This window comes from Silurus aristotelis (genome assembly GCF_946808225.1).
Source record: "Silurus aristotelis genome assembly, chromosome: 8".
Taxonomy (NCBI): domain Eukaryota; kingdom Metazoa; phylum Chordata; class Actinopteri; order Siluriformes; family Siluridae; genus Silurus; species Silurus aristotelis.
The window spans coordinates 17507359-17523455 of NC_139581.1; the positions used below are offsets into that span (position 1 = coordinate 17507359).

Consider the following 16097-nt stretch of genomic DNA (forward strand, 5'->3'; position numbering starts at 1 on the left):
CACAGCCCCCCACCCCCCTTCTCCCCAGGGTGCTGACAGCATAGGCACTCTGATACTACTGATTAGTCTGGGAATACAGGGAAAAGTGCATAAAATGGTTATTAAAAGTGCTGTATGTTATTTTGTTTATACTGTCTCTCACCAGTGGCCCTGATGGATAAGGAAAGTTTGCATTAAAGACGACTACCAACCTAAATGTGATACAGTGGAGGGAAGTAGAGTTGAATGGAGGCAATGCTGGAGATTGTTTCGGAGTCCTCTGGCCTGTTTCAGGCCCCTTTTGTTTGCCCAAGTGTTTGTTGACGCTTGTCCCCAAAGCAAGCCTCCTGTGTCTGAAGGTGCTTTCCCACTGTTCCACTGGCAACACAGGCCTGACATGAGCCACTGGACTACAGTAATACTGGGTGGTGGGTTAAAAGCCAGGGTCATTGGGTGCACCTGAGCTTTCTTTACAGGAGGTCTTTTGTTTGTTTTTTCACAGTAAGACACATTAGTGTATTCGATCCACAGGTCTATGTACAGATCCAGTGCTCTGATTGTCAGGGAGTTATTTTTATTCATGAGCTCAGATAAATAAATATAGCATTTTGTTTGAAATAGTTTTAATTATAGGTTTGGGCTTCTTCATGATGGGTAATGTTAATGGTTAATGTTGGTTCATTGGATAGGGTTCACCTCCAAACATGATTTTATTTCAAATTTGATTTTTAATTTGACTTTAAAAAGTAGTTATAGATTATACCTCAGTGTAACAGAAATACTGGTGAGACAAAGTTTAGCATTGCTCTCTCAAAGGTCCATTGTCTTAATCCACGGGTTTACTGTCTGTGGAATTTTTAAGAGCCAAGGCCCTGCCATCCACACCTGAGGCACACCTAGCTTCTTGGAGGATTTGGTTAAAAGAATAGAAGAAACTGACCAAATTTACATGTATAAAGCTTGTAGAGATTTACCCAAGAAGACTTCATGCTGTTGTTGCTGCTAAGGGTGCTTCTATAAAGTTGTGAATACCATGGTACCTTACACAACAATATATACAAATTACACAATAATCTATACAAAAACTAAAAGGTCAGAATAATTTCCCAAGCCACTGTATGTTGGTGAATATTATTACTTGTATATTTTCATATGCACGTGTGCTAAAACATATGAAGTGACCAAAAGACTTGGTATGTTCAATAGATACCTATGGCTATCTTTTGATTCCTGCTAGATTGCCACTGGTTCCAAATGGCAGGGACACCTGATGGACATACAATGTTTATAGAGTCACAATTGAATACTGACTAAGTGCTGTATTGTCTAATTTAAAAAAAAGAGCTTACATATGCAATGCTGTACTTAAATCAGCACACCTTAGGTCTGACTGGAATGCGGTTTAGAGATAACAGCAACATTTACCCCAATGTTAAGAGTCTTAATCATTTAGAAACAGTACAGTGATGCCCAAGTATCAGCGATGAGTCTGCATGGGACATTCACAGTACATTTAGTGAGCAGTTAGAGTGAAATTGGACTTTCATAAAGGGATACACGTGTCACAATATGTGTAATACAATATATAGACGGGAGAGCTCATTTCTGGGCAATTTGTACCTTTGCTGCCCTCTGTTGATGCTCTAAGGCAATGCAGGACAATAGGAACATTATTCGTATTCATATTTACAGCAGCCATATTGCAAATCTACACCTTTATAAAATAGCACGTTTTTTTTTTAATGATTATCTTTGTTAAATCTCACTAAAACAAAGGAAGTATGAAAGAAGTCTGTCAAAAATTATTCATATACATTTTTTTAAAGACATTCTACAAAAAGAGATTCAAGCGCTTGTATTTAAAAGAGAAACACTAAACAATTTTGACTTTGAAATACATGTACCAAATTTACAATATTATCAAAAAATACACCTTGGAAAAAAGCTGAATAAAGTGGGTAGAATCCTGTGAATGTTAGGTGGGAAACACTAATAATGAACCTGCTATAAGATTGAGGAATGGAATGATACCTTAAACATGGCACCAGCAACCATCTGGTTTTTGGTGCCAAACAGGTTATACTGAGTAGTTGCCGTTCCGTGAGCCCAAAAGACTTGTTGATTAGAGCGCTCAAAGCAGAATCACCAGAATGATTGAAGCTGACAGAAGGGATATGGTAACTCAAATAATCAATGCTTACAACCAAAGTATGTCAGAATGAAGACAACTTTTGTTAGCCAATAACTGAAATGTGAGACTACATTTAAACAGACCAGGCAATGTTTATCTCAGTATTTACAGTTCTTGCATGAATCAACAGGTATCTGATAAGGTATCCAGTGAGCGTAAATATGTTGGCATTAGTGTGATCTTGAGCAGCTTATCGCAATAAAGTAGCAGCGGCCAAAAGATTTATACCTTAGGACTTCATTAAGAAAGCAAATCTTCATCAGCTTTGTGTAAGTATACATGAATTAAAAAAAAAAACGTTGTATGTTTATGTGATTTAAAATTTTACACTGATTGGCATTGATCTTATTATAATGCATTTTAAACTGAACAAAACTATAATTTCTTTTGCCTTTTCTTTACAAAATAATAATAGTTATACAGAAATGTTAAACCAGTGGATAGCACTGCTGGTTCACAGCTTCAGTTTATTGTCTGTATGGATGATCACATGTTCTCTCCTTCATGTTTTTCCTCTGGATTCTTTAGTTTCCTCCCACTTCAAACTCTACCTCGTGTCCATTGTCAAAGAAGAATAAAATTGTAATAACGATAAAACAATCAGGACAAACAAAGTAGTCATGAATACTTTAAATACACAAAAAACATGAAACAAATCTTTGGTTCTGCACAGTAAAATGACCATGATCAAACCAGCACTTCAACAGCTCAGGTGAGCACAGAGTTACTTGAAAAGTTTGTGCTTGTGGGTTGTTGAGCTTGAAACAGTGAAGTATTTATGACAAGAGCTGTGCAAGAGCTTGGAATTAAAAGGGTCTAATCTATATTTAAAATGAGATGTAAAGTTTAGATTATAAAAAATGTTAAACGTATTAATTCACTAATATATTTGTGTGGATCCTCCTTACATGCTGTACATTTGTTTGCATTTTTGCATTTATAAATGATAAATATGTTATCATAAATAAGTATATATTTATAACTCATTTATGCATTAAAATAAGAGACAAAGGCTGCCTTCAGCACATCCTTTTATCCAAATCTACTTTCTGTTCATATCAATTGTCTGTCCAGCACAACTATAAACAGTAACTAAAAAGGTTTCACCACCTTTCTCTAATATATGTGGAATAAATGTTAAATAATAAATGTGTAAAGATGCTTACTCATAGGCTCCTTAAAGACATTTGATAAGGCTGACAGTTTTGTATAACGTATTGTTGTCTCTTTAGACAGTTAAGCTAAAAACTCCCATTTTATGACCAATTATTTATTCGTATTTTTTATGTTATGTTTTTACTATAATGTTATGATTTTACTATTATTATGTTTGTTATTTTTATTTTTAACTGTCATGACTGAAAAACAGTATTCTGTTGTGATGTAAATTTATTGCTGTGTTGCTGGCAAAAAATAGTCTACAATCTGAAATTTGTGCACAAATGTCTCTGTTTTCTGGATGTAATCTTCTAATATATATATATATATATATATATATATATATATATATATATATATATATATATATATATATATATATATATATATATAAAAATTAAACACTTATAATTCCAAGGTCTCAAGTTACATAGTTTAAGTCTACAAAACCAAAGATTCAACACAGCATAGAAATTAATGCGGTTACTACAAAAAAAACAGAAAGCAGAAAAGTCACACAATTCATACAAGGACCATGTGAAGACAATTTACAAGCCATTTAAACCTCCTCCATTTAGTAAAAAACATCTGAAAACTCACAAATAAAGAAAATGTCAGTCTTATCTAGTTGTAAAACTTGGTTTATACAACTAGACTTTAATGTTCATATTAAAAGTCATTAACAATAAATAGGTGTCTGTGTCTGTGTGTGTGTGTGTGTGTGTGTGTGTGTGTGTGTGTTGGTTTTATATGGCGCTGTATTTGTTCCGTCTGAATTCTCTGCATGCATTTCATTTGCAGTCTTGGTTAAAATCACAACCAAACTAAACAGAGGTGGGTCAGTGGTAGGATTAAACGGATAAATTCCTGTCAGTACAAGCAGGGGGCGCTGTTAGTGCATCTTAAAGTATCTCAGAATTGGTAGAGTTTTGGCGATTGGGGAAGATGTGCAGCTGAGGATGTTCTATTCCGTCATTGTGGAGATCTTCCTGTTTCTGGAGCCCGTGAAGCTTCAGGACCATCTCTTTAATAAATGCCTGAGATGGTAAAAAAACAGAACAATGTAATGCTAACAGAACTGGTTAAGATAAAGGTTTTCAGAATCAGTCAGCTGATCACTGAGGAGCAATTTTTGGATTACAGGTCAAGTTTTATTTACACTCTTTTGACTGTGTAACCAATTAATCAATAAATATTGCTATTCAACAGATTTAAGGCAATGTTCCACCGATTTACACTGCCATAGTACACCATATGGACATGTAGAACCGCCACAGGTGCCAATAGAGGCCCATCAAGGCAGAAATCACGTTGCCACCCCCCCATGCTCATGCTATTAATATCAATTTTTAAAAATGCCCTGTACCTACAGTGTGTTTATGTAGTAGTGAAGCTAGGTTGCAAAAACTGGGAAAGAGAAAGAGGAGCTTTAAGATGGATTATAAATTAAAATGTGAACCAAAGTGACCTTGTTTTCTGGTGGCTGAAAAGTTTTAGTGGTTTTAAAACTAGTTGAGCTAAAACTCTTGTAAAAGCTAACAACCTTGTTTCTGGTGAGCCTCACACACTATGATGGAAAACACACCTGCTGTATGAAACCCAGTTAAAACCCTTTTACAAGGTTACTCTAATAATGCACTTATCAGTAGCCTAAAAGCATGTATCAGCTGTGATTTGATTCATTCATGCCCTTGTTTTACCTAAAAATTATGGTCATGTGCAAAAACAACTCTATCCCACCTAAATATATTTCAACCCTTTAAAAGTTTAAGCTTACACTGAGGGCAATGATTATAGTCATTATTTCATGACTCCTCTTTTCACTTCTCAAGCAGTGAAAGGCAACAGTCTAAACAGAAATGGAACTGTCTTAAGAAAATAGATGTCATAAGTTTGGGAAAACCTGTCAGATATTGATGTGACTAAATAAAAAAATATCAGAAAATGACAATAAAATGGGATTCTTCTCTCTGATCTTCTTTGACCCTTTATATAGCCAGTGTGGAAAAAGTTGATTTATTTTATAAACACATTTAATTCTGGCTGCATAAATAACATATAGGTAAAGTCAGTGGCTTTTTTACATACAAAGCTATAAATCTTGAGGTTTGTCTGTCTCAAGAAAGCATTTTATTGGCTAACATGCTAGTGTATTAAGTGTGCTTTAACCCAGTGAATGTTAGTCTTCATGTTATTGGACACGGGCAATAACAAAACAGACATAAAATGTCAAGTTATCTGCCAAACACTGACACACGAAGTTGTCATTTCTGAATACAAAAGAGGAAAATACCTCCAACAAAGTATACTAAGTCTCTCTTTCTCTCTCTCTCTCTCTCTCTCTCTCTCTCTCTCTCTCTCTCTCTCTCTCTCTCTCTCTCTATCTTCGCAGGGGACAATCCTATAGAAATTAAACTTGGATATATTTAAGAGTAGTCACTGTGCAATTTGTACAGCAGTACAGATTTACTGTGCTCTGAAAATACCTCAACATGCAGCCATTATTGTCAAAATAGCTGGCAACATAAGTAAGTACACCCTAAGTGATTACAGCTGTATGTCGTGTAACCATGCAAAGCCACATGTTCTATTAATGTTCTTGTTTTTGTCAGCTTGAAAGGACCATACAAATTTATGTATTTTGTATTTGAGCGGTTAAAATGTAGTGCTTTGTGTACAATTCTCTCATACTGACCACTGGATGTTCAACATGGCCCCCTTATGACAAAGAACTCTCTGAGGATTTGAGAATTAGAGTTGTTGCTCTCCACAAAGATAGCAAAGGCCTTGGCTATTAGAAGATCGATAACCCAGAAACTGAGTTACAGTGCAGGCCTTGCAAGGTTCCATCAAAGAAGTTGGTTCCTCATGCTTTGTGTCAGGTTAAAAAAAAAAAACAGACCCATGGGTGCTGCCAGCATTAATTAAGAGGTTGCAGAAGTGTAGGTCAACAAATCGGTTTGCATGGTTGTCGTCCCAGAAGGAAGCCTTTTCTGAAGCTGGCTCGCAAGAAAACCTGCAAACAGTTTGCTGAAGACATCCTGTCCAAGAGCATAAATTACTGGAACCATGTCCTGTGGTCTGATGAGTACAAGATAAACTTGTTTTGCTAAGATGTTGTCCAGCATGTGTGGCGACGCCCTGGTGAGGAGTACCAAGAAAATTGTGCCTTACCTACAGTCAAGCATGGTGGTGGTAACAGCATGGTCTGGGGTTGCATGAGTGCTGCCAGTACTATGTGTACTGTGACATTCTGAAACAGAACATGATGCCCTTCATTCAGAAACTTGGCCGAAGTGCAGTTTTCCAACATAATAATCACCCCAAACACACAACTGCCTTGCTGAGGAAGCTGGAGGTGAAGGTGATGGAGTGACGAAGTATGTCTCCAGACCAGAATCCATTTGAGCACCCGGTGTTTTATTGCCAGTATTGTGACAATAATGGCTGTATGTTAAGTTATTTTTATAAGACAGTAAATCTGTACTGCTATACAAGATGGACATTGACTACTACTTTTTTCTTAATGAAATAAGTTTCATTTCTATAGTATTGCAAAGAGAATAAAAAAAGAAAATAAAAATACTAAAATGTTTGCTAAAATCTGAGGGGCGTACTCACTTTTGTGAGATTCTGTATGTGTGTGAGAAAAAGAAAGAGAGAGAGAGAGAGAGAGAGAGAGAGAGAGAGAGAGAGAGAGAGAGAGAGAGAGAGAGAGAGAGAGTATTTAACAGTAGGACATATTGTGTACCAATGGCTCTGTACAGCAGAACACAAGCCTGCTTTATTATCTACAGCAGGCCATCGTAATGGGAAGTGTCTGTTACTGCCATACTGATCGAATAGAAAAAACAAAACAAAAAAAAACAAGAAAAAACAGTTGCTTACTTCTGTGTTGGTATTACAAGAGTGGAGAATATCCTGTAAAAAAAAAAGCCAGAGAAGTATAAGGTGAATTTTCAAACTCATTTATTTTAATCGAATTTTCCAAATCAGTTGCACGAGGTTGTTACCTGGAGCCTTTTGGTTCTTTCCTCATCACTCTGTAGGTCCAAAAGCTCATCAATATTCACCTCCTCTGGCATGTGCTCTTCCTGCAGCAGTGAGAGACAAGGATTCACACTGACACTTCAATATTACTCAGGAGATTTCTGTTGCCACAGTGGTTGTGGCACTTTTCTTTATTGTCACTCTGTCTCATTCACAGCTAAACACAATTCCCTTTAATTATATTCTCACGTTCATGGTCAGTATAAAGTGCACATCGGCAGTCAAAATGACGCAAAGTCCTGAACAAATATCCAGTAAATTACATGTTAAGCAATTACTATTAGTTATAAAAACATTAATGCAAGAATGAATATAGGTAACAGCTTGTTTTGAAGGAGTGAATTCTGTCTTTATACTGTAATTGTATGTAAATAATACATACAGCAGACTCGACATAAGATCAGTCTAATAACAGAAGTATATATAATTATAATTAATATAATTATGCATTATAAATATACACTATAAATAGATTAATTATGGAGCCTTATTGCCTTTGTAATGTGACTAGAAATGTATTGGGTAATTAGTGTTCTCTTATTTCTAAGTCACTCTCAATGAAGTTTAATAAAAAGTAAGAATAATCTCCTATTACTAGCCATCACATCAATGCCATGAGTGACTTCTAAAGCTGTCTAGGAAGGTTAGCCAGCCTCAGAGCATAAAGACATTAAGTTACATAAGCAGGGCAGACATTGCAAAAACCAGTGACTGAGCTTTAAAAATGCATGCAGAACAGCATTACCTTCCTGCTCATTCCTACAGCTGTACCACATAACCACAGCTCTACTCACTCAAAAGGCTAATGAAGGCATACATAAACACATGAAGATTTACTAAGCTAAATATCGCAAGGTCTGCTGAAAGGTCAACCGAGAAGCTGACTGATGTCAAGGTTGTTTAGTTTTTAAGCAATAATAACATATTGCATTTGAATGCACTTAGGCATGTGATTGACATTGTGCACACACACCTCTGTTTGGTTAAAAATCTTACTCATACAATGGCTGCTCCACAACTGTGTAACTCAGAAGTAGGCCAAATGTGATTCGCTTTGAAATACTTTCCTCAAAATCATTCATGTATGTCAAATCGACATCTCTTTTCTCCGGGTTCCATTTACACAGCAAAATAAAAAAAGCCAGCCAATTGTAACGAAGTGGTTCAGAGTATTGACATCACACGAGGAAGCACTTTCCTGAACCAAAACTCTTGGTACTGAGGAACATAATAAACACCATAAGCACTGCTTGATGCCACAACAAAATTTAATGAAACTGGACATTTTTATTTTTGAGTGACACTAGAAGTGTGAGAAATGAGAAAATATCATAGCATGAACTGTAAAGTAATTTTTTTAATAGACAGTATGTCTCACTGTACATGTGCTTGGTAACAAACTTTAGTTTTTAAATGTCTACAAATATAAGTAACTTTAAACCTAGAAAAAGTACATTTAAAGTATTTAAAGTATTTGTATTATAACAATTATAGCATCAGATAAGCTGCTTCTGATCAGAGCTGGCGACTGATATTTTCGAAAAAGTTTTTTTAGAAAGAAAAAGAGTTTACAATATTACAGAACAATATACTATGACATCATTTGTACCAAAATCAACATCAACATATATTTATACTGCCTAGCTCTAAGTTACACTTTCCATGAAGTCACTACAAGTGATTATTTTAACTCTGCTACTCAAACTGTAGGAATATATAATTATCAAAAAATTACTAAAATGAGTTGCCATCAAAATACTTGTTACACATGTGTAGCTCATGTAACAACTATGATTCTGACTGATTATGGTTCAAAAGCATCTTTCTATTATTCTATTACAGTAAACATTTCAATCTTAAATCAACGATTTCCCCTTTCCGACTGCTTGATTTGTTAATAAGCACTGGTTAGCTAAGTAAGCACTGTAGTGCAGAACGGGCCGCCTCTCAGGTTTATAATAAGGTTACTGAGAGCCACAGGGGTGCTGAGACACTACTTAAACTATTTTGAAACTAATGTCACCATTGAAAGGTCGGTCATAGAAAAGATCCAAGCAGAATCCACCACTGGGGTGTCAGTGACCTTTCTTTTAACTCTAAATGCTACTGAAAATGCTCTGTGCAGAATTTAAGGCCATGTCCATACACATATTGTCACATAAAGGGGTCAAAAGTTTTCACACTACATTACACATTGTGTACAGTGTATGTCACTTTCTGAAGAGAATGGAAGAGAAACAGTGGACCCTCCACAGCAGCAATTTAGTCATCATAAATGCCAAGACAGTGATTTGAGAGAATGTGTAAAAGTGTTTTTTTTCTCTCTCCATCAACTGAAGTACAATTACACACCTATGTTACATCACAGTCAGACTGATTTGTGAACGAGAATGCTTGAGCGTTTCAGAGACGTTCGCTTAAACTCTGTCCAATCAGAGAGAAATGTCAAACCCTTTAATCATCATCAGCCGTCATCACATCATCATGTCAAATTACTATGACTCCACCCCAAGCATTGCTAGTAATGCACCATGCCTTTCAAAAGTATGCATCATGACCACTACATTCATCGTCCCACTATATACAGTAGGTGCTTTGGCCTACTTTGTGGTCATCATGGTCTCTCCCAATGTAATATTTTATATCTAGTGTGGAGCCAGTGCTTGAATATTTAAACAGTAAGATGAATAAGATATTCTCTCTCTCTCTCTCTCTCTCTCTCTCTCTCTCTCTCTCTCTCTCTCTCTCTCACACACACATGTTGTCTGTATCTTACTTTTACCGTCTGTATTGCTTGTTTTTTTATTTCTTACCCCCTCAACATGAACACAGAGCACTTTATTACTGTTGCTCTACACAAAGGGCAACATGCTTTGAAAAAGCCATTTTCACTTCATATACCCAAGGGACTGGCTGAACCATTTTGTCAGACAGACATCTGGCCAGACTAAGGTCATTATTTATCAAAACAACAAAAGCTACACATGCTTTATTCCAAAATATTACATACAAACTCAATAAACGCTCACTATTCTGTAATTTATTAAAACATATTTAGCGGACTAGTTGACTCAGCATTTTTTAGTTATTGCTAAGTAACCTTTTTTCTTAACTAGTTTAATTATGATGAGTAAAATCTGTATTTCCTTTAGATGCATTTTTTTTTACATCAAATGAAAAAATAAATGTTTTTCTTCAAATCTCCAAACAAAATGCTTGTTTTTTTGTCAGTTCCAAATCCTCCCATCAATAAAACACTTGCTTTCTGACTTCTATTATATTTTATTCAAACTCTTTTCATTTCCTTTCTCATTGTATATTTCATGTATTGTGGGATTAAAATTAAGGGAACCCAGCACATGTGAATCAACCTAATAAAACAATTTGGATTGCTAATCTGGACTCTCAATGAGTCTCTCAATGGAGCAGCTGAAGTCTAATGGGTCTAATTAATGGAGCATGTGATGCTTAGATTTTAAACTGAGGGGAAGTGGTGTAGTGGGACAGAGGGGGGATGTTGATTCACCAGGGCTTTCTTTGTGAGCTACACTGACATATGGGGCCTTTACATACCCCAGCCCCCAACACATTACTCGTGAGGAACACCCCAGGAGATACAAATCAATCAATCTCAGAATCATTAGCATTGAGACCAGGCTATCCAGCTCCGGTAGTGTCGAGGTTATGGTCTTTCCGGAAATGAAAGGGGGTTGCAAAGGGAGAGTCTGATTACAGTCTCTGTTCACTTTTTATTATTGCAGACCAAAAAATATGGTAATTTAGACATGACTATGCCGTGGCGCATTTTTTTTATTTTTTCAACTAACTTTACAGTGTACAGTGCATAGCAACGATCAGATTACATTAATGCTGATATGCCAAAGGCATCGGTATAACAAATGTGAATCTGTATTAAGGTCACTGCAGAGCAGGTGTGGCCCCATGGCCGTTATTGTTTTGCACCAGTGATTCAACTGAAATAGGCAAGGCTCTGTTTAATTACACTGTAATAAATGCTGAGCTTGCAGGGGGACACATGTGCGCTTTTGGGCTTTTATTGGATGCTTAATAAATATACATTTGTCTTACATGGGCACTGAGCTTTTTTTTACATGTGAACATGTGTAGCATGTGTAACTATCTGTATTTTAATGCCATGTGCTCTTCTATAACTATCAAAACTATCAATAAAACCAATCAGTATGCAAAGGGAAAACATCCTTTTACATACATTTAAACAGGTGATAAAAACCAGGTACAGCGTGTGGACAGATTTACATTTTATATTCTGAAATAATTAAACATCAATAGCATTACTATGCAGTCAGTCCACATTTCCAGTAATAACTATAGAAACACTGGGCTTCACCTTTCTTTTGCTCTTAGGCTCACGTCAGGTTCTCTATCTCTAGTTGAAACTACAGTACACTACACTTGGTGACTGTGTATTTGCTGTTCGTAGATAGTGTTTATCACTGGAGCAAAAACTCTTTTTAATCATTAAATCATTTTATGAATAGTCTACAAAAAAAACAAAACATGAAGCTGCTATGAAAAGCCTGTCCAACTGCATTGCTCATGTAATCAATAAAATCAAGTCAACACCCAAGCTGTCACTGTGTTTTGTCACTTTGCATTACGTAAACCGGCTTTTTTCAACCAAATGGGTCACACTGTCAAAAAAACCTGCTTCATACACTCCTACACACTGTACATTTACTACATCATTAAACATACCCCTGTAGACATGTTGAATCTCAGTAATGATCTCTATATCTATATGAGCAAATGAATAAAAGGTCCACACCTTGATTATTGGTAGATACGCCTATATTAATTTCTTCGTGGATTATTATTATACTGGGAGTCATACACACACACACACACACACACACACACACACACACACACACACACACCTGGATGATGAGTTATCAATAAGCCATACACTATAGAGGCAGGTGAGACATAATGAGTCTAGATGAAAAAACAGATCAGACTGATCCTCAGGTTCTTGACAGGTCACTTATCATTCTTGGAACTTGTATTAAATCACATGAATTGAGAATACACACAAATTACAATGGACTAAAGATCCAAGGCTATGAGTAATTTCTCCCCCACGCAGGACTCACCCTGCCCAGATAGAGCTCGTCTAGCCCCGCGTCTATCCACTTCTCCACATCCAGGCGCCTCTGCAGCTCCTTTCTGTTATATTTCACAGTAACTCGGGCTTGTCTCTTCTGTACAGTCAGTCCTGACTCCCGGCCAGACCCTCTGCTCGGTGAGTGCCCTTTATTGTTATACCGTCTACCCACCCGGTTCGCAGCCATGGCTCGGATTGCACTCGGATGACAGGCGCGACTTTAGCTGTGTGGCGCGAGCGCGTGGACTACAGCAGCACGCGCGTGTACACAGACCGTCAGCGTACTGCTGAGGTGAAGTCGCTGGGTCTTAACGCTGCCGGTTTACCAGCTCGATTCTTTATTTTACCTTAAAGGGCGGTGGCTACAGGGGAGGCTATTGTGCTTTTTAACCTTTTTAACCTTTGCATTATTATGTGTTTTTACCAGTTTCACACCTAGACCTTTAGTGGTGTCCTACCTGAATCAATACACCTCTTAATACTATCATTATGATGCTGCGGCCATCCATCGATACTATAAAGAAACCGAGAATACTATAGAGATATAACAGAGATATAGAGATATGACAGAAATATAACAGAGATATAACAGAGCGCTGAATCACAGACAGATTTCACATGCAGTGAGAGGGAATGCCATTAATAAAGCAAGAAACCGAATGAACACAGTTCAGCAAGTCTCGTTTCACTGTAGCCACAGCTGCACCGCCTACATACATCATCTCTAGCAGAAATTTCAATATGAACCCACCAAAAAGAGCCCAGTTTTTCCGTACATTTTTGCGCATTTTTTTATTTTTATTAGCGCATTACAGTTTGCCTGACAATTTAAAATGAAGGCAAATTGTTTGCAAATTCTATGGGAAAAAAATACAAAAGTATAATTAGTTCATGAAAAAGCTTAACAGTTGTTTTGAACTGGTTTGGATTACTTCTCCTCTTGATGTCCACCTTTTCTTAAAATGTCCATTGCCTTGTGACCAAATCAATTTCTTCTCTTCTATCAGCACTGTGGTATATATAAAAAAAAACAGCTATTAAGTCTACACAATATATTTGATTCTCTGGCTCTGGCAAGTGTAAACTCTGACCTTCCAATCAAAGGGCATGAAAATGCTGATGTTATTGTCCAATTGCTACATGGTGTCGCCAACTCGAAATCTGACAGCTTCATTCCCATGTATTCTGAGCTACAAGTCCTGCACGGTTGAATATATAATAACGGTTTAATATGATTGGATCGAAACTCTACTATTAATAAACATTCCTAGAAGCAATGCAACTGAGAGAAAAGCTATGAAATGATAAGAAAAGTCTATTGGGAACAATTTAGTACATTCCCATAGAAAAAAATATAATAAAATTAAGTCAGTGGTTATGAAAGTGTTTAGGCCAGCAGAGAAGGCATGTCTGGCTCTGACAGCCCACTAGTGTTTTTGACCATTTATTACAAATCAGTATATCCACAGCAAGTAATTACCATGTGGTTGAAGCATCAGTGAGCACAATGTACCCACTTGCTCTTAACTTCTAAGGATTGGATTCGTCAAGATTAATAAAGGTGTCAGAGGAATATAAGGGTCATAAACAGGCCACATCTTGGACTATGAATAAATCACATAATACTTTAAAAAAAAAAGGGTGATGTATGGGTTTTGCCACAATTATTTTATTGAATTGGAAAGGACCTAGGTATTTGGATGTTGGTGGTGGGTGAGGTAATAGTTGGACAACAGAAAAGATTCCTGTAATACAGGTTGCTCTAGATGGTATATGAGGATTTTTTTGGGGGGTTGAACAGACTGACTTTGTTTTTGCTGAATAAAGTCCTTGTTCTTTGAAACCACAACATGGGAGCCTAAACTTGGTTGTTTCTTTTGCATGGCATTTTAACTTGAACGTGTTAGTTTTGATAATAAACTGCTTTTCTTCCTTTCTAATATCACATGATTATTCAAAGGGTTTTAAACATCATGAGCATATAAAAAAAAATAATAATAATAATTTGTCCTCAGCCTAGCCAAACATGACCAAAAATACTATTTCAATTGTTGCAGTGCTAATTAAAATAACTGTATAAAATGGTTGATATTAGACTGCTCACTAGGTAAAAAAAAAAGTGTCAATTAGAAACGAAAATAAAAACATTTATTTTCTGAAAAAGTATAACCTATTCTGCATCCTTGAAACTTTTATTATTCACTGAATAAAAAAATGCATTTCCAAATGGTTATACTGTTTATAATGGCTTTTTACACTGTTTAAAAATTTAAATTAATAAGATGGTCATTTCAAATGAATAATTTATCTTCAACATTGCACTTTTCAAAAGTTTTAGAATATTATTAGCTGCTTAATTTTCCTGTGTAAAACAGTGTCTTAAATTTAGGGGTCTGAAAATTGTGTAATAGTTCTGGGGGCAGAAAATGTTTTAACAATAGACTGAAGATTCAACAAAAGTGTGCATTTTATACAACACAACAGGTTCATATTTGATATAAACAATCTGCAATAACAAAAGAAACCTATTTAGGAAAAAAAAAAACCATTCAAGATAATAGCCAAAAGAATTAAGAAAGAAATTGGTTTTGTTTTCAGTTTATGCATGCACCTGTTACTTCTCTCATTTGAAGGAAAAGCATTGCTGTGTAGTGTGTTGAGGATACTTTGGTTCCCTCTAGTGGGCAATCTTCACAATGTGAGTGGGAATGGCTTGCCAAAGATCAGGTTTTTCAAAATACAGTCAACATTTCTGCTGACTCTTACATAGTAAAAGTACTATAACAAAAACCATAATTTAGTGTCTCTATGATTCTTTTTTCAGACATTTCTGGTAAATTACCAGACCCCTTTTAGCCTCTCAGGTGGTCATGCTGTTATGAACTTTAAAAAGAATAAAACTACAACAGAAATGCATTGAAACACATTGTATTTCTAAAAACAGTTTTATTACAATCATATTTTTTAATATCAAATTCAAAGCCAAAATATGAAGTGATATTTACTTCAAATGTGTCTCTATGTTGCAATAAAAATGTTAAAAATAAATAAAAATGATGTTTTTTTAATGTAAATATGCATATTAGACTAGAGGAAGACACTTTGCATGAATGTGTGAGACATCAATCTCTTTTTTAAATGATTTTTCCTCTATTACACTTTAAACCTGGAAAACAGTGCAGATTACAACAGACAGCAGAAAACAGAATATAACATGCTGAACAAATATAGCACTTGAATGGGAAACAGCACAAGTCCACAATTTGTATAACTTTCTTATTTTTAAATGATATTTTACAGCTGTATACCCCAAACAAATGTCTTTGATTTTAATTTACATGAATGAATATATTTTGCTAAATAATTATTACTAATATTAATACTATTAAATGTATATATTTGTGAAATTCTCCACATTGTTTTATTATGTTAGAACAAAACATACAAAACAATGTAGAGAATTTCGAGTCAGTGTTTTTTTTGGTTTATGAAAAATATTTTTAATATTCAAAGCAACAAGAAAAAGATATTAAACACAGTTAGATCATTTACAATATTTGTGATCCTAGACAC

The 16097-nt window shown here is 35.7% G+C and overlaps 1 protein-coding gene across 1 annotated transcript; it reads right to left on the reverse strand.

Moving 5' to 3' along the window:
* Positions 1 to 3698: 3698 nt before the first annotated feature.
* Positions 3699 to 13731, reverse strand: ppp1r14ab (protein phosphatase 1, regulatory (inhibitor) subunit 14Ab). Its single transcript, XM_083549328.1, has 5 exons — positions 13616 to 13731; positions 12514 to 13533; positions 7342 to 7422; positions 7217 to 7249; positions 3699 to 4365 (listed from the first exon to the last, which is right to left on the reverse strand). Exons 2-5 carry the CDS (start codon positions 12709 to 12711, stop codon positions 4231 to 4233), a joined length of 447 nt encoding a protein of 148 aa, XP_083405454.1. The 5' UTR covers positions 12712 to 13533; positions 13616 to 13731; the 3' UTR covers positions 3699 to 4230.
* Positions 13732 to 16097: the final 2366 nt, after the last annotated feature.

Excerpts from the sequence above, each read along its gene's own strand:
- ppp1r14ab (XM_083549328.1), bottom strand. The coding sequence starts at position 12,711 with ATGGCTGCGAACCGGGTGGGTAGACGGTATAACAATAAAGGGCACTCA. Across the intron at positions 7,423-12,513 it reads ACGAGCTCTATCTGGGCAGG|GAAGAGCACATGCCAGAGGA; the intron begins GTGAGTCCTGCG and ends TCACTGCTGCAG. Across the intron at positions 4,366-7,216 it reads CTTGTAATACCAACACAGAA|GCATTTATTAAAGAGATGGT; the intron begins GTAAGCAACTGT and ends TTACCATCTCAG.